Raw genomic sequence first — 27,477 nt, 5'->3', positions numbered from 1 at the left:
TACTGCCACTTTATTAGGTACAGCTCACTAACACAGGTGAGACCTGCTTTGCCTTCAGAGCCGCCTTAAATCTTCATGGCTCAGATTCAGCGAGGTCATGTGATCAGTGACGTCTGCTTCAGCACTGACTGATAGAAAAGTGCATCCACATAAACACGATGTGTAATAATAATAATCAAATAATGATTTTCAGCTTTTCAGCCTCACGTCTACAGAAAACCAAGGTTGTCAAACCAGTCTGCATCTGAAAGCTTATTTCTACCTTATTAAGCTTATTCATAAGCATTTCTGATCATGCTTGACTTTTCATCACTATGTGTTGCTTTTGTGACATGCCTGTGCATGTGTGGTATTTTATCTTCCCAATGTTTCCTCGATGAAATGGGCGGAGAGAACAAAACACAGCCAGAGAGCATTTGAAGCCACACAACACGAGTGTGGAGACAATTCTTCCTCTGCAGATTTCGAAGGCACCGTAAGTTTCCCTTCTTTCTACCTTTAAGCTTTTATAGATTATTGATTAAACAGAAAAACACAGAAATTCTTGTTGAGTAAACAATAAAACATGAAGCTCTCGTTGTGAGCGGCTGCTGTGATGCACATCAAACTTTAGGCTGATCATTTTTCACTTTATGTGAAACATCAGCTCAGCTTTAATGTTCAAAGACAAAGAGGCGACACATTGTAAACTAAAGTGCACAGTTCAGCCTTACTCAGGTTTAACAAAGCATCAGTTTCTGTTGGGCGCTGCTCACACACAAACACTCAGGAGGAAGCGCTCGTGCACGCTGCTGTTATTTGCAGGTTCAGTCAGTTTTCTGCAGCTGGAACTCATAAATCCAAGTTATACAAATCTTCTGTTATAACAATGTAAGTAATGTTAATATCTCTGTTTATCATCTCAACTGTAGCTTTAAGTTTAAGCATTGACGTTAGATGTGCAGCCCTGACTCGTTTAGATTATTCTGTTTACCAAGAACAAGTTTGCACTCGCTGATGCGAACGTCCTTCTGCCTTTGCTTTCATTTCTAACATCAGATCTCCTTTTTTCACCAATCTTCTTCCTCTAACAAGATCCTCAGTCTGCTGATGTTTCTTTTGTGGAGGCAAATGTGTTTCCTGTGTTTCCTTCAAAGCGTCATTTCCACTTCAAAGCTGTGAAAATGTGTCAGATAAAGTTCCCTCTTTAAAAAGCGATGATGAAACTGTGGCTGAAACCCAAAACACATCATGTTTGTCTGCTGGAGAGACGGATCAGGGCGGCCTTCGTCGCTGTGATGTCATCAGCCTTTGAAGACTCTGTCAGGACAGTGACAGGAAGTGACCTCAGTCTAAAGGTCATTTGTGGAGCTGAGCTGATGCACAGCATCAACATGTTACTGCAGCTGAAAAGTAACAAACTCAGATTAAACAGTTCAAACAAGTCGAAGGCGTTCCAACATCAGGGAGCAAAGACGACAAAGAGACAGCCGTTAGCATCGTTTCAGTGTTTTGGTCATTTAAAAACACTTCCTGTCACTGTGGTGGTCACAGTGACATCATGCAGTTTGTGTTTTGACCTCCAGAAAACCAGCAGAAATAAATCACCTTTGGACAACCTGCCAGAGATTGGGGAGTTTCCCACGTGCACTTGAATGCAGAACTGACAGTTTCTCGCTCTCGATCATAACGGTGACGTCACACAACCCTGTGGGTGTTTCCTTCCTGCTCAAACTTTACTTTCTCTTTCCTGAACTACCTGTTTCTGCTGACTGATCGTCTCCGTGTGAAGCTCCGTGTGAAGCTCCGTGTGAAGGTAACCCGAGCAGTGTGTAATGTTTCCTGGCTAACATCAGCTGTGTGCAGCTTAGTTCCAGCACCAACAGCACACATCTGCCGCTCCATAGTTCACAGTAACGGACTCACAGCCGGAACAACGAGGCTGTTGGTTAAGCACGTAAGCTAAACACACATCCTTCTTTCAGTGTGGGCGTGACTTTGTCTTAAAACACACATTTAATATCCTGTTTGTAGTTCGAAGGAAAAAAGACTCCATGAGGAGTCAGTTTGAATGTTTTCAGTGATGATCTGTAGAAAAATAGCAGTGAAGACTTTTTCAGTACAGGGTGAAGTTTGTGGTTCAGTTTTTAGCAGCTCTGCAAGTGGAAGGTTTGAATCCTGTTTTAAAGACTGATGTAAATTTTTTGCGGATGGGCAATGTTCCTTCTAAGCTGCGCGCGTGCGCAATTGCGCACTGCTGGCGCTCTGCGCACAGAAAATCTGCGTTGCGCACAAAAAAGAAAAAATCTAACCTGAATTGAAATTAAAATGAACACTTTAACAATTCTGTTTTGCAGTGTTAGTCAGTGACTGGCTGCTCCCGTATGGGATTAGAGCGATGCCACCTTATCCTAAAGTCCAGCCAATGATGCGATTCACATTCATATATAAGCAGTAGTGATGTGTCGGTCGCGAACGAAACGGCTCTTAGAGCCGGATGTTTGACGTGAACGACGCGAGTCGGCACTTTTTCCGCTTCACTGTGCTTTGCTGGGCAGAGGGGGGAGGGGCGGTAGTTTCTGTCAGTAGCACAGGAACAGAGCGGGAGAGAGAGAGAAAGAGAGCCAGGGGCAACAAGGTCACATTAGAAAGGTATAGTAATCATCCACAACTATTTTCAGTTGCAGATGATAAAGGATTCAGAAAGTTTATTCATGCAGGTCCATATGACAGAGAATATGCATCTTCTTTTTGTTTTCATATTTTAATTTATATTTAATTATATTGTGCTTTGCAGTGTTTTGTGTTGTTTCACTTTAAATTAGTTTGAAAGGAAAAAGCTGAAAATTTAAATAGTTAAAAGTTGAAATGTGAATAGTTAGTTTTTTATATTATATGATTTATTTATTACATTTTATGTGGAGTGAATAAATAAAAGTATATTTACGGTGGCCCCTACAGACAAAGCACATACAAACTCAAAACACGTAGAAAACACAGCAGAAGTGCTCCAGGATGCTAGGGGGCAGTGTTGAGCTTTTGTTAACTAGAGACTACACAAGCCAGCAAGTACCAACGACCAGATTTGGTGTGTGGTAGTAACAGGTGCTTGTGTATAAATACACAAACAATACACATATGCTTTCATGCTTTCAATTGTGTAATTTAAGTGATCTGCTCTGTTTTGGAAGTTCAGTTAACGCTAGAAATGTGTTTTGGAGTTTGTACGTGTTTTGTCTCTGGGGGCCACCGTATATATTTATATATAAACATATATAAATATGTTTAATTTATTTATATTTATATTTAATTAATATGTTTATAAACATATAATATATATATATACACTTTTGTTTTTTACATTAGTAATTCCTTTTGTGCATAATTTTATATTGTTGTTAATAATAAATTAATAAAAGCAACAAAACAACCTGAAGAGCCGGTTCTCTAAAAAGAGCCGGAAATCCCATCACTAATACGCAGCTAATCAACGTCATTGACAGGCTATGACAGCGTCCTTATGTGCCGGTGTTTTAGCAAAGCGGCTGATGTGGAGTGAAGCCACGTTAATGACAACGTGTACAACCATTGGAGATGTGAGCAGGACAGACGGAACAACTGACGGACAAAGTGTGGACTTTATACCAGTTTTTAAATTGTGTTGATCGGCCACGTAAAACCAGAGTTATGATAAAATATCTGCAATGTTTGTTTTTCTTCCTGAATACTGTTGTTGTTTATATTTACTGCAGGAAGAAACGGTAAAAACACCGTTTTATAAGGAAAACACTCGACTTACTTCAATCACATGATGCTCCTCATTTTTCCTCCTCTCTGTTTTTAGACATGAGGTCACATGACAACTGTTAATGAGTGGGAGGGGCATCTTCCCGCCACCTCAGTAAAACTGCCCTCCGGGCCAACACGGAACAAATCAGTGAGGATCAGTTTTGCATCAATTACAACCAGGCCCAGGCCGTATCATACCGTTCACGTTAACACCGGAATAATGTTGGGCAACGATAAGAAAATGGAATTGGCGATAGAATATGAGTAACACACGCATGCGCAGTGCCTTTGTTTTCATACGCACATGGCGGTGACGGAGAATAAGAAGGGCGAAAGCGGATCGTTGAATGACAAGAATGTTAAGTTTAGCTAGAAAGTCAATAATTGCATTGCAGTAGGTTTGTGACTCTGAGGTGTAAAGATTTTAAATTTTTACTTAATAATGAATAATCTGGCCACTGATATAGTCCTTAAAATAATAATAAGGAATAGGAAAGGGAGAAAGAAAGATGAAGGAAAAGAAAAACAGGAGGGAAGAGGGACAGTGAGAAAGGAAACTTAAAAAGAGAAAGAAGAGGAAAAACAATCTCCTGGATCACCTGTTGAGAGAAAAAGAAGAGAAAACAAGCAAAAAAACCAGCAACATACTAAACACAACACCATCACATTAATCTAGCTAAGTGTAAACAGCAGTAAATACTAAATGTTGAATGTTGTTGTGTAGCAAGCAGGACCGACAGCGCACAATGTGCTTTGAAATAGCAGCCAATAAAGGTGTAGTTTATGTCTATGAACAGACATGAACAAACTTGTCTGACAGAAGGGTTGAATTGAAACGCTGTTGTGCAGCTTTTGCAGTAAGATGTGGAAGAGACGGAGTAAGTGGGGCATGATCTGAAATAACTATGCTATCGTAGGCACAGAAGTGGACCTGCTGCAGATACTTAATGTAGTGTATGGTGCACGAGTGAGAAGTAGAAGTCTCTCTTGTGAGGATTTGAGGTAAACATCACACATTCCATATTCAGATAGAAAGATGTCGTCACAGTTTAGTAATAATGCTTTGTGAGGCTTCTGGAGTCTTTGGGAGCCTCTTAAAGCCTCGCCTGCTCCAACATAATGTTCGCCCGTTGATTAAAGACCTGAGGATGGTAGTCTTCCACACTACAGATTGTTGCGCCTCAGCAGGTGAATCTCCTGCTCCTCCAGGCTCTTCATATGATGAGGTCCTCGGTCTGGTATCGATGGAGACGAAAGATCACCGGGCAGGGCGGGTGGCCCACGGGCGGCTTAGCTGCAAGGGAGCAATGTTTTCTATCGAGCTCAGGTGGAGATGGAAGCACTTTGTGCAGTAACTCACAGAGAAGGTTAGAAAGGAAATGAGTGGGGCGCCCATTCTCAGTGTCTTCAGGTGATCCGAGGATCTGAGGTAACTTTTATGCTACAATAAGCATAAAAGTTACTGTACGGCTATCATTTGTTAACATGACGCTTGTTCCTATACATGTAAGACATTTATTACCAACCTGCTGGTCATTCAACATGACTTCTGAGGTCTTAATCCAGCTCAACATGCTGTAGATTCCCGACAGTAACAAGCTAAATGTGGTTCTATTAATCTGCACTCGATTACTCTGGAACTGGATGTAAAAAACTGAAACTGAAATTAGTCGAGAGCTACATTTTTAAAGGATAAAATACAGTTCCAGAGCAAATGAATTCATTTTCAAAATATAAAATTCAATTTTAATTTAGTGACTATCAAACAAATATAATGAATTTCAATTTAACTTATTCAAATTCAGTTTCTGATGGTACAAAGATCTGCCCACAGCTGATGTTTGTGTATTCTCTGTAACACCTGACACTGATTATCTAAAGAGGATTTTAATTTTTACAACAACCAGTGAATGTCTTAATGTGGGGGTGTGACTGGGTGAGGTAAAGACTCTACAATAACACAAGTAAAACAGAGAAAACCCAACAACTCGTCGTAATATTCGTGATGCCTGCAGACATGCATTTACTACGATTGTGTGATTTGGAGGCTGAAATCATCTCTGTGACATTTCTCGCAGTGAACTGATGAAAGCAGATTGTGACAGAGCAAACTGTCTGGCTGATTCTCAGATATGATATTTGGACATGTACTCTGTTACTCCGAGGTGTGCTGCTGTAAACGATTGTGTATTTTATTCCTTCCATATGTGTCAGTGCAACTCCAACTCAGTTTGATCGTCTGTCTCTGAACATTTACAGTTTTTATCAAATGAAAGGAAACAGGAAACACTGTGCAGTGAACTCTCTGCACAAGAACAACATTCAGTTTATTTAATGTGAACGTTATTTTTCCTCTCATTAACATGATACTGTCATAAGTTTGAGCAGCATGGATCAGTGTGAGGACAGAGAGGAGGGAGCCCCTCCCTCTAAAGCCACCCTGTGTGGGGAACATGAGAGCCAGACCAAACCTCAGAGGTGAGATGACCATCTCTAACTGTCCATGACTCTTCTCCATGTCACAGCTCAGCACTCACATCACTGCTCCATCATTATTCACAGGAACCCACCTGGACCTCCACCCAGAGAGCGTGACAAGTCTAAAAGCCCCCCTATAGAAGACCAGCCTGTGTCTGCTGCAGAGAGGTGAGCTGTTAGTAACATGATCTAAAATGTCTCAAAGGACACACAGGCTCAGCTGTAACTAGCCTCGTGGCTAAACTGACCAAAACCAGCATGCCCACTGCCAACACTAGTTTGGAGTTTCCTTCTGCTCATGCTCAGCCTGCAATCCAGTTTGTCTTTAGGATGATGAAGGTAGCCTAATCTTCATCAGCTTCTGTAGCTGCAAATAAAAAAAAGTTTCCTCCCTAACAGGACCCATGGGAGTCCAGCTGGACCTGAAGCTGGACCCAGCTGTGTGTCCTTCAAGAGTGACCGGTCTAGACGTCAGCCCATTGATTTTAAAGTCCAGCAGGTGTCTGCTGCAGAGAGGTGAGCGGCTAGTAACATCAACTCTGTGTTGTCAGTTTGTTGTCTGATATAAGTGATCATGATCTTTTTGCTTCGTGGTTTTTAAAATGATCTAAAATGTCTCAAAGGACACACAGGCTCAGCTGTAACTGTCATTTTTATCTGGTTTGAAGCCACTTTTTGACAGAATTGGCTGTTTTTAACTATTTATTTTAAGAAGTTGTGGAAATTTAGACATCAGACATCTGGATCCTGAACTGTTATAGAAACAAATGCTAGCAGTGGGTAGTTTGACTTTAGCCTCGTGGCTAAACTGACCAAAACCAGCATGCCCACTGCCAACATTAGTTTGGAGTTTCCTTCTGCTCATGCTCAGCCTGCAATCCAGTTTGTCTTTAGGATGATGAAGGTATCCTAATCTTCATCAGCTTCTGTAGCTGCGAATAAAAAAAATCTTTCCTCCCTAACAGGACCCATGGGAGTCCAGCTGGACCTGAAGCTGGACCCAGCTGTGTGTCCTTCAAGAGTGACCGGTCTAGACGTCAGCCCATTGATTTTAAAGTCCAGCAGGTGTCTGCTGCAGAGAGGTGAGCGGCTAGAAACATGAACTCTTTGAGAACTGATTTAACTGCTTGGTGTTGTTGAATGTTGTTATACCTCCTCGTTTATCTGTTTGTGTAAGGTTTGTGGTGGGAGTAAGAGGACTGGGTAGGTCTGGTGGACTCTGTACATTTCCATTTGTTTTCTGTTAAAAACATTAAGTAGGTTGGTGCCACCTATGCAGTGTTTTTCATCTTATGGATATTAAGATTTTTCTGTGTTTTTGTTTCGTTTTTAAGAGTAGAGCTCAGCCAGGTTAGGGGTTAGTAGGTCTCACATTCACATTTTCACATTCAGCTGCAAATCATTCCAGTGTGGGCTGAAGGCCATCACTCGATGAAGCCAGCAGAACCACATCATCTGTGAAAACCAGAGAGGATATTCTGAGACCACCCAAGTGAAAGCCTCGTGGCAATTATGAACGGAATCGGTGACAAAGGGCAGCCCTGACAGAGTCCATCACCCACTGGGAAAGAGTGCAACTTACTGGTCCTCCTTCTTAAAGATGGGAACCACCACAGTCTGTCAATCTAGAGACACTGCCCCTGATAACCACGCAACATTGTAGAGATGAGTCAACCAACACAGCGCTAGAAAGTCCAGAGTCTTCAGGAACTCAGAGCGAACCTCTCTTGAAGGTCTGCTGGAGGTGTTAGTTGAAGATCTCGCAGATGTATCGACAAAAAATTGAGAAACTAAAAACTATAGAGCATCTCATTCATTAAAAAACAAAGTTTATTGTTTTAATTACAAGAAACCTTCCCACACTGTAACTGACTGACCCATTTTAAAACTAAATAAAGCAGGAGGCCCAAACCATTGCACATACTGGTTCTGTATAGCACAAACGTTCTGCTACCAAATGACACCTGAGCATCCTGACTCAGGGTTTGAACGATTCATCCCATCGTCTGATCCAAACCATATTGTTAACGTTAATACAGGAACCTCTCTGTGGTTCGTTTATGACAAAACTGTGAGATTTCAACCTCTTGGATATGAATGTGGTTGTTTACCAGGACACAGATGAGTCAGAGACAGTTAGCAGCTCTGTACTCGTGTCCAACACGATGATCCAATGGTGAAGTTTGAGAGACATAATTATCTACTTCAAGTATCCGGTCGTTAAGTGATGACGTGATGAATCCTACTTCCGGGCCTAAAGTAGTCTGTTTAATATGGCTTTTATGTTGTTAACATGTTTAATGTTTTGAATTTTCTTCTATTTAATCTCAAAAAGCTCCTAAAACAGTCAGTGATCACTGTTGACCTCCCTCGGCTTTTATTACCGCTAATCATTTATTTAAGCTCAGTTTTTAAAACCTTAGGATGTAACTACAGCCCAGCCCATGCAGCAGTATATGAATGACTAACCTCTTATTGTGGATGGATTATCTCAGTTGTTCTCCTGGCTGAAGTTTGGTCCGTTTACAGCATCCTGCCATGCGATTACATTTGTTCCTGACCACCGAGAACACTCACGTGAACTTTTATTGAGTGGAAAAAAAGTTAGCTTGTTTATATTATGCTAACATAGCTGTGTCGCTAGCGGTCACGTAGCACATCATTATATACCAGCTAGCCAAACTTCAGTAACCCTACAAACGTCACTGCTGTTTAGTTTTCTGTCTTCATTTATGTTGGAAGTGATAACAGAGCTGTATGTTTTCATTTGTTTCCAAAACCCCGCAGTCAGGACATGCTATATTGTATTTAGATAGAAGCTAGCGAGCTAACTTCCTGCTAACTTCTAACTCCGTTAAATGTCATAACTTCCGTTTTCATGGATGCCTGGATGTTAAACTCAATTGTTACACCTGGTAGAGCAGAACGCTGATCATTTTATTACAGATGAAAGACTTTAGACAGTTTTTCAACTCTCAGTAATGCCACAGTGATCGTTTGATATATGGACCTGCAGCGGAGTTTAGGCCCAGACACAGCTAGTGACGTCAGACTTAACGACTGGATGGTCGTTGAGCTGAGAGAGGAATTAATCATATCTTAGACGATTGATTGTTATTTAACTATTTCATTATGTTTTCTTTACAACTGTCACCCAAAGAGAATTTGTTAGCAGCTGATGTTGGCTTTAAGTTGGGAAACTTAAAGTATAAAAAAAACTAAGCTGAGCTGTTGATTTTTAGTACAATCAGCTGAAATTATAGCCATATACTGTATGACTACGAGCAGTCATCTAAATAAATGTGTTTGTCAAAATATCACTGGCTGAATTGATGATGATTCCTCCACAGAGTGGACCAGGAGAGCTCAGAGGTTCAGCGTGGTCAGTCTGCCCATCAAACCCAGCTGGACTCCATATTTATGGTCTGTACATGTACAACAACTACTTTTACATCTATTCTGTTCACAGTGATCTCCATGCTGCTCTTTGTAGACCAGCGGAGTGTCAGTGTGTCCAACATGGATCTGATGTTTGGCTCCATGATTTCAGTCTGATTGGTTCATTCATAAAGTATTCTGTTCCAGCTGCTGGAGGACAACATCATCACGTTTGTGAAGAACGAGCTGAAGAAGATCCAGACGCTTCTGAGTCCAGATTACCCAGAATGCTTAGAGAGTCAGAGGGAGGATGATGAGAAGAGCAGCAGCAGAGAGGCATTTGTGAAGATCACACTGGACTTCTTGAGGACAATGAAGCAGGAGGAGCTGGCTGACCGTCTGCAGAGCAGTAAGAAACAGATGAAGATTTGAGCTGGTTAATGAATGCTACATTAACTAATATCTTGCAGATGGACAACATGCATGTGTACTCAATAAATTCTTGTCTGAGATTTAATTAATTTGTTTTTTAGAAATTCCCACTGAAGGTTTTCAACATCATTTCAAGTCTGTCATGAAGAAGAAGTTCCAGCATGTGTTTGAGGGCATCGCTAAAGCAGGAAACCCGACCCTTCTGAATCAGATCTACACAGAGCTCCACATCACAGAGGGAGGGACTGCAGAGGTCAATGATGAACATGAGGTCAGACAGATGGAAACAGCATCCAGGAAACCAGACAGACCAGAAACAATCAGACAAGAAGACATCTTTAAAGCCTCACCTGGAAGAGATGAACCAATCAGAACTGTGCTGACAAAAGGATGGGCTGGCATTGGGAAAACAGTCTTAACACAGAAGTTCACCCTGGACTGGGCTGAAGGCAAAGCCAACCAGGACTTCCAGTTCATGTTTCCATTCACTTTCAGAGAGCTGAATGTGCTGAAAGAGGAAAAGTTCAGCTTGGTGGGACTTGTTCATCACTTCTTTACTGAAACCAAAGAAGCAGGAATCTGCAGCTTTGAAGACTTCCAGGTTGTGTTCATCTTTGATGGTCTGGATGAGTGTCGACTTCCTCTGGACTTCCACAAAACTACAATCTTGACTGACCCTAGAAAGTCCACCTCAGTGGATGTGCTGCTGATAAACCTCATCAGGGGGAAACTGCTTCCCTCTGCTCACCTCTGGATAACCACACGACCTGCAGCAGCCAATCAGATCCCTCCTGGGTTTGTTGACATGGTGACAGAAGTCACAGGGTTCACTGACCCACAGAAGGAGGAGTACTTCAGGAAGAGATTCAGAGATAAGAAGCAGTCCAGCAGGATCATCTCTCACATCGAGACATCACGAAGCCTCCACATCATGTGCCACATCCCAGTCTTCTGCTGGATCACTGCTACAGTTCTGGACGATGTGCTGGAAACCAGAGAGGGAGGACAGCTGCCCAAGACCCTGACTGAGATGTACATCCACTTCCTGGTGGTTCAGGCCAAAGTGAAGAAGGTCAAGTATGATGGAGGAGCTGAGACAGATCCACACTGGAGTCCAGAGAGCAGGAAGATGATGGAGTCTCTGGGAAAACTGGCTTTTGATCAGCTGCAGAAAGGAAACCTGATCTTCTATGAATCAGACCTGACAGAGTGTGGTATCGATATCACAGCAGCCTCAGTGTACTCAGGAGTGTTCACACAGATCTTTAAAGAGGAGAGAGGACTGTACCAGGACAAGGTGTTCTGCTTCATCCATCTGAGTGTTCAGGAGTTTCTGGCTGCTCTTCATGTCCATCTGACCTTCATCAACTCTGGACTCAATCTGCTGGAAGAACAACAAACAACCTCCAAGAACTCTGACACAAGAGAATCTACAGAGAAAAACTTCTACCAAACTGCTGTGGACAAGGCATTACAGAGCCCAAATGGACACCTGGACTTGTTCCTCCGCTTCCTCCTGGGTCTTTCACTGCAGGCCAATCAGATCCTCCTACGAGGCCTGCTGACACAGACAGGAAATAGCTCACAAACCAATCAGGAAACAGTCCAGTACATCAAGAAGACGCTCAGTGAGAATCTGTCTGCAGAGAAAAGCATCAATCTGTTCCATTGCCTGAATGAATTAAATGATCGTTCTCTAGTGGAGGAGATCCAGCAGTCCTTGAGTTCAGGACGTCTCTCCACAGATGAACTGTCTCCTGCTCAGTGGTCAGCTCTGGTCTTCATCTTACTGTCATCAGATCTGGATGTGTTTGACCTGAAGAAATACTCTGCTTCAGAGGAGGCTCTTCTGAGGCTGCTGCCAGTGGTCAAAGCCTCCAACAGAGCTCTGTAAGTAAATATGTGGTCATTCCTTTCTGAATTTTTGAAATATTCAAAATAATTCAGCTGTCAAAAGTCCTCTCGAGCCTCTCGATTATCAAAGACATGTCTGTAAATTGCTGCATTCATCTTCCCCTGACTAGTCTCCTGGTTCCTGCTGCCATAAACCTTCCCCACAGCATCCTGATGCCACCACCTGTTCACCTGTAGAGATGGTATTGGCCAGGTGATGACCTTTAGCTGGTTTCCTTTAGACATGACATTTGGCATTCTGGCCAAAGAGTTCAATCTTTTATCGGACCAAAGAATTTTGTTTCTCATCATCTGGGAGTTCTTCTGGGCCTTTGAGTAAGCTGCTGGCAGACAGTCGTGTGCTTGTTACTGAGAAGTGCCTCCGTCTGGAAACTCTACCATGAAGGCAGAGTGGTGGAGTACTGCATAACTGGTTGTTCTTCTGGAAGGTTCTCCTCTCTTCACAGAGCAACGCTCGACCTGTCAGAGTAAACATCAGATCTTTGGTCACCTCTCTATTTGCCCTGAAACGCTCTCTCAAAAATGGGACCCATGTGGCAATTGCAGATGTAAGCGGGGGCTCTCAAGTGGCTTGGCAGGCGGCTGGCGTGCAGGACCACATGGTGTGCTGACCTTTAGCGCGGACACCGCTAGACCAGCCGGCATGGTGACCTCAGGCATAGCAGGACCCTTGTGCGCCTCCACCTCCTTCCGGTCCGTGAAAACATGCTGGTCGCTCCGCGGCCCTCCTCCGGGGAGCCACGACGGGTGCAAGCCCCTGCTGACCGACAGCCACTCCCACCCAAGGAGTGGTGATGTGTGCGCTGACAGGCTGCGTCGTAGCTGGTTTCACCCTGGATGCCAGAACAGACGCTGTGCAGTCGAGGGTCGTGGGTGGGGGTGGCGGAGGTGGCGGCCAGGAACCAATCCGAGCTGCCAGACTCGTAATCTGCTGCATCCGGCACTCGGATCAGTCTTGCAGTTCTTCCCACCGGCAGCAGGACCCCGCCGCCTGCTCTCACTGTGTGGCCACTAGCTCGGCCACTTTTTGGGCCAGCTCCTTCCCTGGCTGGCCCGGTCTTGGGTCTGCCACGCCCCCTCCTGGGTTTTGGTGCCACTGTAAACATCACACGGCAGACCCAACCAGAGTTTCATGCTTTTCAGCATGCTGCTTTATTTAACAGCCCAACACATACCAACAACAATAATCTAATGACTAACAGCACAGCCTTTTAAGCCGGCAAGGCATGATTGGTGTGATTCATTTTGGAAAGAGGCTCTAACATGACAACTTGTAGAAAACTGAACTGCTGTGAATACTTTCTGCATGCATTCTAGATCTGATCCTTCAGCCTCGTCTGCAAGATTTCGTAGCATCATGTTTTTCACTCACAATGTTGTCTTCAAGGACAGGAGTTTAGTTCTTTATTTCAATTACACATACTTTAGTTAGCTAATCATGGCTCAGCTTACAACTCGCCTTCAGTGTAGTCTGTTATCTCTGCTATGTTGCCATAACACCATCTAGTTTAGAAGTCTTGGAGTCCAGGTTTTTCATCTGTGCCAGGAAATGGAGCAGTTAAAATGAACTTTCCAACAAGTGTGATCATACCAGAAGCTTACTGACCAAAAGCATCTGGTGGAGGTGCAACACTTAAGTGTCCCTTAGAAGAGATTTGTTTGGGCCAAGAAAGTGACCAATAGTGCCTTCTGTTTATGCCAACAGGTATATTTAGACAGAGGTTGATTTGTGTTTTCACAAAGAAATTTTAAAATGTTTTATTAGATTTGTTTTAACTCAAATTTTAGATTATTGTCTTAACCATGAATTGGGTATCTAGGTTCAGCATTTACAGTAATTTAATCTTATCACAAATCTTGCTTTTCAGATTGAGCGGCTGTAACCTTTCAGGGAGAAGCTGTGAAGTTCTGTCTGCTCTCAACTTCCAGTCCTCTAGTCTCCGAGAGCTGGACCTGAGTAACAATAACCTGTGTGATTCAGGAGTGACGCTTTTCTCTGCAGGACTGAAAAATCCACATTGTAAACTGGAATCTCTCAGGTCAGGAATCAGCCATAAAACATTAAATTGTATTACCATTTAAACAGCTACTCATCATATAATTGTCAAATTATTTTTGTTTAACTTTTTGCGTAGTGTTAGACTCTGGGTACTGTTGACTTTTTTCATATTTCATATTTTTGCATGTTTAAAAAGTGAATTCATTCACTGTCCATTTAGAGAATTTAGGGCTATTTTGTGCTTGTGATATACTAATTCCCTTTCATTACTATGAATGACAGATTAAGGAAAAACTGCAGAAAAAGACCTTGAGACATTGAGAATAGTTACAAGTACCTGGGAATCCCACAGGCAAATGTGGCTTCCAGGAAAGTTGCAACCACAAGTTCTAAGCAGTCAGCCGAATGGGAAGAACAAGATCCAGGCAATCAATACCTATGCCCATCCCCACTGGTGAGCTCATCAGTTGGCTAAAAGAGGCGATAGAAAAAGCAGATGAAGGCAGCCGTAGTGATAGATGTAGCTGAGTGATAGTAAGAAAGAAGGAATATGAGAAACCTGAAAAATACGACGGGCTGTGAGATGAGCTCAAAAAGATGTCGAGGGTGAAGGAAACAGTGGTTCTCTTGGTAACTGGAGCGAGTGGCTCCAGCAGATACCAGGAATGACGTCTGAGATCTGCGTCCAGCAGAGTGCAGTCCTAGGAACAGCAAAGATACTGTGCAGAACCCTCGTGGCCTAATCACTTTGAAAGGCAAAGCTGACAACGCTGATTAACAATGGGCAAAAGAAACCCAACTAATTATACCTCATTATGTGTTCTCAATTGCTGCTGCTATAGATAAAGCTAACAATAACTGAATGTGTAGAATGGGTTTGTGGCATTCAAGCTCAAAAAAAAAGAAAAAACAACAACACAGCAACTACAACAAAAGTGTTCACACGTTATTCTGTCTGCAGTCTGTCAGGCTGTCTGATCACAGAGGAAGGCTGTACGTCTCTGGCCTTAGCTCTGAGCTCCAACCCCTCCCATCTGAGAGAGCTGGACCTGAGCTACAATCATCCAGGAGACTCAGGAATTAAGCTCTTGTCGGCTGGACTGAAGGATCCAGGCTGGAGACTGGACACTCTCAGGTATGGAGAGAATGTCTGATAGAGGAGGATGAATTTTAATTTCCTCAGGCAATGATAGAGTTTTCTGATTCTGAAATGTTTTCTCTCCCTTTCACACATATTCTACGTGTGAATCAAAGGAACATGTGTTTCGTTTAGCCTGCTATCCCACAGTGATACTCAGCCTTTCAGCCTTACTGGAGAGCAGTCTTCTGGTCGAGTCAGTGCTAAATCAGCTGTCGGCCTTCTTCACGTAGTTACTGGGTCTTACAGACAGACGCATCAAACAAACAGACATTTTATCTTCTAAAAGGATTCAGTGTTTCTTTTAATAATAAAAGCCTAAGCACCAAATGAGCAATACATATTTAGCCCTTCTACTTGTCAACATCTGGGGCTCCAACTTATCTCTCGACTCAGTCCTGAGTCCTCCTTATCCGACCTCAACCAGCAATGGCATCTGATAGTTTGGTGGCACATGTTCGTCCTTTACTGCTGTTGTTATCAATCTGATGTGAAGAGTCCTCAAACATGAGATCTGACAACATCAATCCCAGAAAATTCTTTCATGTCATGTGACAGTTTCCATAACCCTTCCAGTGCCCTGGTAACTGACCCATCCAGAGCTGTATAATTAAATAAATGTATTGAACTATACATACAACAAGCCAACCCAAGCATTGGACACACCCCTCCGTTTTCTGCCAAAAGCATAACTAACGCTATCCTGTTCTGGACTGTCATAACTGACGTTGACATCAACTTTTCTGACAGTCCAGCTATTGCATTCCTGGTCAGGTTAGCCAATTTCTGCACATTGTAATGAACATAATTAATACGGCTAAAATTCTCATTGGGTGTTATGCAAAGTACTATAGACTCAAACCCGGTAACTGTTGGGTTTGCCCATTTATAAGTAAGTAAAGTGTACTTATTAAGCGTTTTTTGTAGACAGACCGTCACAAAGAGCTGAACATGAAGGTAAAAATAAACAGAACGCTAAGTATCCAAACGCTCTGTGACTGGTATTCATGGACAAGTTCCATTTAATCAATGGCAATTGATCAGTGGTTGTTGATCAATGGGGATGAGAATTTGCATAATTATGATACTGACCTCCCAGCCCATTGTTCCTTGAGTGGGCTGGTTTCAGTCATTATGCAAATGTCCTGTTTATAAGATTGAAACCTGCAGTCAGCTGAGACTGAAGACGTCACCTGATGATGACGAAACGTTTCTCCCACAAAACGCTACGTCCAGATGAACATAATCAACTTTTGGAGATTTACTTACCTGGATGATTGAGAAATGCATCAAGAAGAACACTAAGTAATAAAACAGACAATATAAACAATACAAAAGGTTAAAGGTAAATAAAAAGGTAAAAAAAATTTAAAGCGTTGATCAACAGAAGGCTCATCTGGAACACCTTTCTGTATCCCTGTTGATTTATATATGCTGAGAATTTTTATGTAAGATCCAAATTGTCTAATATGGACCGTCTATTCCAATTTTTGGACTGATGTACCTTTTGTCTTATAACTCTTACTGGCAGTCCCAACCTGACCATTGAGCAAGACACTGACCAGGCACTGGGCAATACCAAAACAAATCAGTCTTTATATCAAAGATCTGGAAGAATTTGGCCATAAAGTAAAATTCATGGTGCGGTTACACCCATCAGGGCTTACGTCCTCTACTTTGGTATCCAGATTTCGATATAAGCAACAGGCTCTGCTTACCTTTATTTTTGAAGGCTTTCTGTGAGCTGAACCGAAACCAGTTGAAAAACCCGTCAGGGTTGCCACTTGTGTTCATTTTTCTTTCTTAAGGAAGGAGAACGACTGTCTTTGGAAAGATTTTATTGGCTTCAGCAGTTGGTTACAAGTTATTGCGTGCTGGACCTCAATGTGAACACGCGGTCTGCTTCACAAATAGGATGGCCCTGTAAGCATGCAATACAGTTTCATACCGCGACGTGGTGCTCCTACCGTCTCCCCTGCAGGTCTTCTCCACTCCGTCCATGTCTGACCTTGTCCTACCATCTGCTCCTTTCCTGGAAAAAAGATAAAGGAAAAACACCCCCGTAGCCTAACCTTGTTGCACTAATATTATCCAGCAATTCTTAGCCTCTTATTTTCTACTGATTATCTAAATCTGGGACATTGTGTTCGGACTCTGTCAGCCCAGAAAAAATATCCCCCTGACTCTAACTCCACAATTGATGTGTAAGCATGTTTGCAAGCTCTACATGTCAGTCTTAATAATTCAATTTAAGAATATTGCTGAATTAATGCGTTTGGCCCTTATTACATGGAGTGCCACATTTGTATGAGCACAATAGGAATGTGTATAAACCATCAAGCAAAAGCAGCTTTATTTAATCATTTTCCATCCTAACACTATCAGTGTGTGTATGAGAGCCATGTAATGTCCATGTGTGCATGCTGACTGTGCTGCTCTGACCCCCCTCCTCCTTTCAGGGTGGAGCCTGCTGGAGTCCGATGGTTGACACCTGGTCTGAGGAAGTGTAAGTGTGTTTTTAATGGGATTCATGAAAACAAAGCAGCACACATTCACGTCTCTGATGTCAGGAGTCATCATCAAAGTGTCAATCAATGAACAGAAGATGGATCAATAACTGCAGCTGGATTGTGTTTGTTCTCTCCATCAGATTCCTGTCAGCTCACAATCGACACAAACACAGTGAACACAAAGCTCCAACTGTCTGACAACAACAGGGAGGTGACACATGTGGAGGAGGTTCAGTCGTATCCTGATCATCCAGACAGATTTGATGTTCGTCCCCAGCTGCTGTGCACAAATGGTCTGACTGGTCGCTGTTACTGGGAGGTCGAGTGGGGAGGACTGGTTGATATATCAGTGAGTTACAGAAGCATCAGAAGGAAAGGAGAGACTTACAACTGTGTTTTTGGATACAACGATCAGTCCTGGAGTCTGGACTGCATTAAAGATGGTCCTGATGCTGTCTGTCACAATAACAATCGAGCATCCATCTCCTCCTCCTCCTCCTCCTCCTCCTCCACCTCCTCTTCTGTCTCTAACAGAGCAGCAGTGTATGTGGACTGTCCTGCTGGCACTCTGTCCTTCTACAGAGTTTCCTCTGACTCTCTGATCCACCTCCACACCTTCAACACCACATTCACTGATACTCTTTATCCTGGGTTTTGGTTAGAAAGTGGTGCCTCAGTGTCCCTGTGCTGAGTGGGGTGTAAAGAGTGTCTCCTGTTAGAGAAACACTGACTGTTGAACAGTTCAGTCTGTACATGTCTGTCTCTTTCACTCACAAACATGTTTTCAGATTCATGGATTCAATCAGTTGATGTTTGAAAGTCTTCTAAATGATTGTAAACTTCTTCCTCTTCAGTCCTTAAAGTTCACATCCAGCTCCTCTGCATTTCCAACGAGTCTGAGCTCATTAAAATGAATCCAAATGTTTGATTTGTCTTTCTTAACCAGTAAAGCCCTAACGCCACCAGCACAGGGGCTCAAGAGTTATGTGACTGTCTGTGCCGTCAAGCCTTTTATGCAAATATCAACATGTCTAGTTTCCACAGAAAGCTTATCTCAGCTAAATGTGAAAAACACAGTGAAAACAAGTGATGATTAAAAGAGCATTTACAAAAAATCCACTAAAGTGTGCAAAACACAAACAGCCAAGCCCAGAATTTGCCAGACTTCATGTACCCGGGTAAACAATGGCTGTTAGCGAGCAGAGACCTCACAGATTCCAGAACACCAAAATTCACTGAATGAGCCACAAAAGACGACCACATGAATGTGTAGCAGCACAAATGCTCTAAGACAGAAAGTGCCTTACGGGACAGACTTCCTCTATTTTCACCAGTAGACGTTGGCCGCTGTAGCTACAACATGTCGTCAGTTTGGGGCCATGTGGGGTCTCGCCTCGCAACTATTGATTGGTTGAAGTGATGTGAACGCAGCATCGTTACCATGATTCTCAAATGATTAAAAATAGTTGTCAATCATGCAAATCGCTCAAAAGAAGCTGAAGCTTCAGCCCCTCAAAGTGCTAGAAGCCATTTAAACAAACCAGGGTGCAGGGTAGAAAGACCTGTTGCCTGTGTTATTATTCTTCAAAAATATTCAAAAAGCATTTTTAGGCATGTTAATGAAATTAACCCTTTATGGCCGGTTGGAGCGGGCACGCTCTGTTTTCCACAACTATTTTGAAAGCTGGTAGAATTACAACCATATAAGCTGATGCAATACTTTTTTTTTTGCATATGAAATCGGAGGAGTTGTACTTACATCAGTTTCCTTCCATGTATGGCTTTGCAAAACTTGTACAAAAAGCACTTGCAGCAACAAAAACATAATATTCCAGAAACATATGGCGTTATTTTTGTGCCACTATTCTGAGCGCACATAAAAAAAAGCTGGTGGGTAACAGGCATCTCCGAAAACGTCAGAGCAGTTATGCAAATATGTCTTGATGAATCGAGAAGATATTTGAAGTTTACACAGAAACATTCTCGCATGAAAATATCTTAAAAGTTTATTTTGTGACCCAGACAAAGTAATTTCGTCATTTCGAGCTGATTGGAGACCAAAACAGCCAATCAGATTTTTTTGCACCTGAGTCTGTGATTGGCTGGTTTTGTGGCACAAATATAATGGTGTAGAGAAAGAGTTGAGCGCACATGGGCAGAAATGTTGAGAGCACGAGCAACACGTTGCGAGCGAGCGCAAATGCAAAAACTGAGCGAGAGGGGCTGCTATTGTGTGTGTGTGTGTGTGTGTGCGTGTGGATAATAGCAAACACTGAAATACATTTTTTGCACGCAGCAATGAATTTTGTTCACTCAAATTTAGCTTTTCTTCACTCAAAATAAATTTCTCCTCAAAATGCAACACTTGCACCTGCAAACTTTTTTTTACGTGCGCTCAGAATAGTGGCACAAAAATAACGCCATAGAAACACGCTTTCCTGATCCGATCAGCTGTTCATAACACTTCCTATGTTGGAATAGACGTCAGCACGAACTATCGGCTGTCCACCATTACCCCCCAAAACTGGAAGTGATGTCATTTTTGCGGAAAATGTAGTTTTTTCCTACAGGGCATTTACAAAGATATGCTGGTGTTTATCAAATTAATTTTTCAGTTTATGCTTTTCTGTATAATTTCTGGGATGCTTAGAATTCAAATTTTGATGCTTTTTGGTTTTTTTTACAAATTTGCATTATAATATTTATTTTTGTTTTTCCTGCAGTATATAAAAATTGGTGTATTTCAAAAACAAAACTATGAAGACACTTAAAATAAATTTCCTGTGGTGGGAAACTATTTTGTGCAACTTTTTTGTATTTACAGTTTTGAGGGATAAGCCTCTTAAATTTCTCTAACTAGAAATATATGTTAAAAAAACAAAAATGATTTCAATTTTTTTGTAGTTTATTGCACTTTTTTGCAATGTATGTAATTACTATGCACTTAATGCAGACATATTATTAAAATTTAGGCTATAATGGTTGTATTGATGTATATAAACTTGAAATGCTCCCAAAAATGGCTCCACAGCATGTAAACATATAATATAAGCTCTGGCGGACTTGGTTCTATGGTAGGTCTTAAAGGGTTAAGAAAACCTGGTTTCAGCCAGAAATCAGTGAGCACTTTCCATATTTCCATAAATATAAAATAAAGCTAAAAAGTACAGGGTTGTCAAGGCGAGTGTTGAACTAAATTTGATATATAAATGTAGACCTTTTAGACGTCTGAATAGCAGCAAGTAATTGTTTCAAATTTGTGGCAGCCATAAAGTATCAAGCTGCTCTCACAAACGAGTGTGGCTCGGTGGTGGAGCAGTAACCATTGTTTCCTCGCAGCAAGGTTTGGGTTTGAGTCTGCCGGTCATCATGCTGTCATGGAGCAAGAAGTGTCACCATCCATTTATTCATGAATACGAAGTCTAAGCTGTTGACAAATGTGTAACCCATATCAACTACTCCCTGTCACATAACCCACGTCAGCTGATTTGAGGTCCCTCTCCTGATTGGCTCCTTCCACGTCGCGGCAAGTCTGAAAACCGGCTGTGGAGGGATACTTCCGGGTTCGACTCCTGCTGTGGCTGTAAGCTTATGGCATTTAGAACGGCGTTGGAAAACAAAGCGTTTTCTCCCCTCAATTCATCTATGAACTCATTTCACCTCAGCGGTAAGTGTCCTTAATATCTACCAAAAACAACCTTTTGGTTGTCAGTGAGCAGTCGATCGTTTTTCGCGATTAAAAAATGACTTTGTTCGGCGGCGTTCCCACCGCGAGCAGAACTCCGGTTCAAAAACCGCTGTTTTTGAACACTTTTATTTACTTAAGCACTTTAATGGGCTTACTTTGGAACAAAGTGCGATTGAATGATTATTGTTATGTGTTGCCTTGAATCCGGCTATGCTGTCTGTTAGACAGTTGTTTTTCTTTATTGTTGTTTTTGTATTTGGTTGTAGCGAACGCTACTGGAATGTATAGATTAAGCTACGTAGCCAAGATGATTAATAATAATTAATAATTTAACTGTTGTATATTGGTGGATGATGATGATGATGATGATGATTCATGATTCATGATTTGCATTGTTACATAGAACTGCAGAAAAATGTATTTGATTACCGGTAAACTGAATCGAACTTGATGTGTTAATGGACATTCTTCTGACCTACAGGTCAGGTTTTTTCCCCCCTTTGAACTGATCTTCTTCATATTGAAGTGGCGAGCCGGTAGGACCATTCTTTGTTTTTTCCCCCACTTTGCCATCTTTGGATTACAGACATATTTCCCCATTGTATGAAGCTGGACCCTAAGGAGGAATACCTTAAAAGTGAACTTTAAAGAGAAAAGGACCAAAAAGGACTCTTAACAAAAGGACTCTTGCACAGAATCACAGCAATTACTTTTTTAATTAATTGTGGGCATTTGTTTATGTTGTGTGTTGCATTAATTATTTTGTTCCACTTCCCCTTTCCCCCACTTATTCAATATATTTTTGGTACAAGATATTGCAGTTTTTGGTCTCATCATTCACACCATCTAGGCTCCATAAAGAACTATTTCTTCTGCGCGTCAGTCAGTAAACTCATCCATTGCAATAAAACTAGGCCTTAAATAACTTTGCGTTACACGTGGCGAGCCAGCCAGGAGCCTGATGTGTGAATGAGTGTTTTTTGTGTTATTTGATGTAACTGGATATTTGGTATTCTCTGTGGTTTTGATAAGGTCCGCGACAAGAAAAAATGAAGTTTATTCAGGAAAGTGGGGTCAATATTGCACATTCTGTCATTGTTTCTGGTGCCACAAACACTGAGAAAGATGAGGAAATTCTTGATTATTTGAAACAATACGGTCGTATAAAAAGGGTTATTTTCCTGGATGACACAAATAGCGTGTTTTACAAAAACCTGATCGTTGAATATTTTGATAGTTCTGCGTTAACTGCTCTTAATACATTTTTCCCATATACTCATCAGTCAAAGAATTACTCTGCTTTGACTTTTTGTGTAAAATCGCTTGCCGCGGAATGCACAGCCACAGCAGGAGTCCAGACCCCTGCAGATTACCTCGGCGAGCTCAAGCAACTTGCACGCCGCAGCGGCAGGGATTTTCCAGATATTCTGAGGGAAATGATGGGACAAATTAGTGAGCATCTGGAAGGAATGGGACAAGACAGTGACTTAGAAGAGGGAGCCTCAGTTCAAATTGTGGAGCCTGCACCATCTTTGCCTGGCCAGCAGGGGTCGTTGTCTGGACACTCCGCAATCCCTGAGACAGCTACCAGCAATCCCTCACCTGACCAACAGGGGTCACTGCCACATCCACAAAGATATTCACTGTCACAGACTGAAATGAACCCCCCGGAAATACAAAAAGTAGTGGTGGAGCATGTAAAAACAGACACCGTACCTGCATTCAGACTTCGTCCTTTCTCTGGGAAGATTCCCAAACCAGCCAACGAAACAGATTATGAGACCTGGAAAACTCACATTGAACTGCTGTTAGCAGACCCAAATTCAAATCAAATCAAATTCAAATCAAATCAAATTTTTATTTGTCACATACACAGTCATACACAGTACGATATGCAGTGAAATGCTTGGACAACTGCTCATGACCTAAAGAAAAAAAGAAAAGGCTATGAATAAGATAGGAAATAAATAAAAAAGGGTAAATTTAACCAGGAAGGAATAAAATAAAATATAAAAAATTAAGTTAAGAATGAGAGAACTGTACAACACAAATTAGAATGAAGGGTAAATTTAACTGGGAAAGAATAAGATAAAATATATAAATTAAAGTTGAAAATAAGATAACTGTACAACAAAATACACAGTATAGACATATATAAACATATATAAGAATGTATGAGAAATATAAATATATATACACACAATAACAGCAGCTGTACAAATATTAACTGGAAATGAGGAATATAATGTCCAGTGTTGTGCAATCCACATTATATAGTGTCTTGTGCAGTGCAAATATGCTTAAAGTGGTTTAAGTGATGAAGTGAAAACAATGTCCAGAATGTCCAGTGTGTGTGTGTAAGAACTATATGTGTGGGTCAGTACTGTGTGGTGGTGTGATTGAGAGACCGTATCGCCTGCGGGAAGAAGCTCCTCCTCAGTCTCTCTGTGTTGGTCTTCAGGGAGCGGAATCGCTTTCCTGACCTCAACAGAGAGAACAGTCCGTTGTTGGGATGGCTGAGGTCCTTCACAATCTTCCTGGCCTTGGTCCAGCACCGCCTGCTGTAGATTGAGTGCAGGTCAGGGAGCTCTGAGCGGATGGTGCGCTCAGCTGAACGCACAACCCTCTGTAGAGCTCGTCTGTCCTGCATGGTGCTGTTCCCGAACCAGGTTAAGATGTTTCCCGTCAGGATGCTCTCTATGGTGCACGAGTAAAAGTTCCTGAGCACCTTGGGGGGCAGTCGGAAGTCTCTCAAGCGTCTGAGGTGGTAGAGACGCTGACAGGCCTTTTTCACCACGGTGTTGATGTGACAGGACCATGACAGGTCCTGCGTGATGTGAACTCCGAGGTATTTGAAGCTGTCCACTCTCTCCACTGGGCACTCGTTGATGACGGGGGTCTGGTAGTTCCTCTCCTGCTTAGTGCTGAAGTCCACTATCAACTCCTTTGTCTTACCGACGTTTAGAAGGAGGTTGTTCCTCTGGCACCAGTTCTCCAGATTCCTAATCTCCTTCAGGTAGGGCGTCTCGTTGTTGTCAGAGATCAGGCCCACCACGACGGTGTCGTCAGCAAACTTGATGATGGTGGTGGAGCTGGTAGTGGCCACACAGTCATATGTGTACAAGGAGTACAGCAGGGGGCTCAGAACACACCCCTGGGGGGCTCCAGTGCTGAGAGTGGTGGAGGCTGAGACATGTCCGCCCATCCTTACTGCCTGTGGTCTGCCAGTTAGGAAGTTGGAGATCCACTGACACATAGATGAGCTGAGTCCCAGATGCTCCAGCTTGGTGGTGAGTGTGGAGGGAATTATGGTATTAAATGCAGAGCTGTAGTCTATGAAGAGCATTTTAACATAATTCCCCCTTCTAGTGTCCAAGTGAGTGAGTGATGTGTGGAGGAGATGAGAGATGGCATCGTCTGTGGAACGATTTGGACGGTAAGCGAACTGTAGTGGGTCCAGTGTGTCTGGTAGTGAAGAAATGATGAAGTTTCTGACCAGGCGTTCAAAGCACTTCATCACTACTGAGGTGAGGGCTACAGGGCGATAGTCATTGAGAGAAGCAGGGTGGGGTTTCTTTGGGACAGGAACAATGATGGACTTTTTGAAGCATGTGGGGATCACCGACTGAGATAAAGAGATGTTGAATATCGCAGTGAACACAGGAGCTAGCTGGTATGCGAAGTCTCTGAAGATACGACCTGGGATGCCGTCTGGTCCTGCTGCTTTCCTGGTGTTCACTCTCTTGAAGGCTCTCCTTACTTCATGCTCGGAGATGACGAGCACATTTCCGGTGCTGGCAGTATCTTCCTGTCTGCAGCCGTTAGCGCCGCTAGCACTAGCGTCGTTGGAGTCCTTAGCTGCAGCCTCGAAGCGAGCATAGAAAGTGTTCAGCTCATCTGCCAGAGTCACGGCCGTGTTCGTCATACCGGTTGTTGGTGCTTTATAATCCGTTATTGTCCTTAGTCCCCACCATAGGCTCCTAGAGTCACTCTGTTGGAGTTGTGACTCTAGTTTCCTGCCGTAGCGCTGCTTCGCCTCTTTCACCGCCTTCCGCACGTTATATGACGCGGCTTTGTACAGGTCCATGTCCCCCGTCGTGAATCCCGTGTTGTAGGCAGCGGTGCGGGATCTCAGACCGTCGCGGATGGTTTTATCCACCTACGGCTTCTGGTTGGGAAACGTTGTGATAGTCTTTGTCTCCACGGTATCATCCGCTAGTTTCCTGATGAATCCCACAACCGCTTCCGTAAACACGTTGACATCATCGTCGGAGCTGTTTCTGAACATGTCCCAGTCTGCGTCGTCGAGTGCGTCCTGTAATTTGGCACCTCTACAGATCACTCGTCGCATCCTTGAAAGTTTGCTACCTCCAGCAGCAGATGTTGTGAGAGGACTGGGCTCAAACACAATTCCATCCGTCTATTTAAACGTCTTGGATTCTGCTTTTGCCTTAGTACAAGATGGTGAGGAGTTGTTCGCTCAATTCCTGAATATGTTACAGGATCCAGGTGAGAAACCCTCTGCTTTTTTTGCAACGTTTACAACTCACATTAAACACTGTGATGAAAAGAGGTGGTATCTTGTCTTCAGACTTCAACAAGCATTTACTCAAGCAGTTTTGTCGAGGATGCTGGGATAGCGATATCATAAACAAACTACAGTTGGAGAACTTGAGGAGCGATCCCCCATGTTTTGCAGAGTTCCTCCTACTGCTTCGAACTGAGGAGGGTAGACAGCTGGCCAAGGAGAATCTCATGAAGAAACACCTAACTGCATCCAAGCCTCGTGCCGCTGTTCATTCCCAGAGCACATGTGCTTGTAGCGATTCAAACACCAAGGCTATTAATGAGCTGAAGCAACAGATGCAGAAACTGCAGAGTCAAATGGCTGCTCTTCTCTCACAGAAATCTCAGTTCTCCAAGTCAGCACCACCTCCACTCAGATCAGCACAACCAAGACCCATCAGCAGTGCAAACATAGATCAGGCCTCTGCTTTAAATGTGGAGAGGATGGGCACATGTCAGCAGGATGCGCCAACCCTCCGAACCCGACATTGGTTACGAAAAAGAAGAAACAACTTGAAAAAAGACAGCAGGCTTGGGACAGCAATAACAAGTCAACAAACTAGATGCAGTCTCTGTGGAGGGACAGACGGAGGCTGCAGTCGACCCATGTCCCAGTTACAAGCAGAATGGACATTCCATCACATTGCCTAAAGGACTCATTGGAACCAGAAGTACAGCACAGGTCACAATTGGAGGAACTGTATTCAACTGCCTGTTAGACACTGGATCCCAGGTAACCACCATCTCTCACTCCTTCCACCATGATTATCTTTCTGACCAAGAGATACAACCTCTGAGAAATCTCCTGGAGATAGGAGAGAATGGCCAAGCTGTTCCATACCTTGGTTATGTGGAGATGAACGTCACTTTCCCTCCCGACTTCTTGGGTTCCACCACAGCTGTTGATACACTTGCTCTGGTAGTTCCTGATGTCCAATCAGCTCAACAGCCATCAATACTGATTGGTACAAACACTCTGGACTTGGCATATGAGAAAGCATTCTCAGACCAACAACCCTCCTTTCCAGCCCCTCATGGATACAGAACGGTGCTGAAAATTCTTGAGCAACGATACAGACTGGCCAACAGTAGTCATCACGGAATCATCAAGCTGCACACTGACGGACCACAGACGATCCCAGCTGGAAAAACTGTTGCCTTGGAGGGGTTAATTTTTGGACGCTGCCTCCAGGCCGAGAAGGCTGTGTTGGTAGAACATCCAACTTCATCGCCTCTGCCAGGTGGTTTAATGGTCCCGTCTTGTGTCATGGATTTCCCTTCTCACCAGCCATACCACTTACCTGTGGTAATCTGCAACCAGTCTGAACACAATGTAACCCTCCCAGCCAAAGCCATCATTGCGGAGATCAGTGCCATTCAGTCTATTCAGTGTCAGGAAAGGAGTCATGACAGTATGCTTCCTAACCCTGTAACTTCTGGATTCAACTTCAACTTTGGTAACTCCCCCTTAACACCGGAATGGAAGAGTCGTATTACTGAGAGGTTAAATGCCCTCCGTGATGTCTTTGCCAAACACGACCTTGACTTTGGGAAAACCGACAAAGTGAAACATCAGATCAATCTCTCTGACCCTACTCCCTTCAAA

General features: G+C 43.0%; 2 protein-coding genes across 4 annotated transcripts in view; both read left to right on the top strand.

Annotated features, from left to right (window-relative positions):
* Nucleotides 1-309: 309 nt before the first annotated feature.
* Nucleotides 310-18,540, top strand: LOC146516084 (NLR family CARD domain-containing protein 3-like). Of its 3 annotated transcripts, none has more exons than XM_085162005.1 (12): nt 310-475; nt 6,148-6,246; nt 6,331-6,414; nt 6,646-6,762; nt 7,212-7,328; nt 9,597-9,669; nt 9,832-10,033; nt 10,158-11,946; nt 13,839-14,009; nt 14,931-15,104; nt 17,567-17,613; nt 17,758-18,540. In XM_085162005.1, the coding sequence occupies exons 2-12, from the start codon at nt 6,158-6,160 to the stop codon at nt 18,306-18,308; spliced, it is 3,414 nt and encodes a 1,137-aa protein (XP_085018131.1). In that variant the 5' UTR covers nt 310-475; nt 6,148-6,157; the 3' UTR covers nt 18,309-18,540. The 3 variants fall into 3 exon arrangements, with proteins under 3 accessions (XP_085018131.1, XP_085018130.1, XP_085018129.1); XM_085162004.1 differs by lacking the exon at nt 310-475 and adding an exon at nt 1,677-1,795; XM_085162003.1 differs by lacking the exon at nt 310-475 and adding an exon at nt 1,794-1,936.
* Nucleotides 1,704-27,477, top strand: part of LOC146516083 (NLR family CARD domain-containing protein 3-like) — a 54,002-nt gene continuing 28,228 nt past the window's right edge. Inside the window, exon 1 of the mRNA XM_085162006.1 lies at nt 1,704-1,795. The gene's annotated coding sequence lies outside the window, so the exon portion shown is untranslated. The remainder of the gene's footprint in view (nt 1,796-27,477) is intronic.

The sequence above is a fragment of the Neolamprologus multifasciatus genome, chromosome 6 (genome assembly GCF_963576455.1).
Source record: "Neolamprologus multifasciatus chromosome 6, fNeoMul1.2, whole genome shotgun sequence".
NCBI lineage: Eukaryota > Metazoa > Chordata > Actinopteri > Cichliformes > Cichlidae > Neolamprologus > Neolamprologus multifasciatus.
Note: the sequence above shows the minus strand (reverse complement) of the source record. Positions and strands in the feature narration are given on the sequence as shown.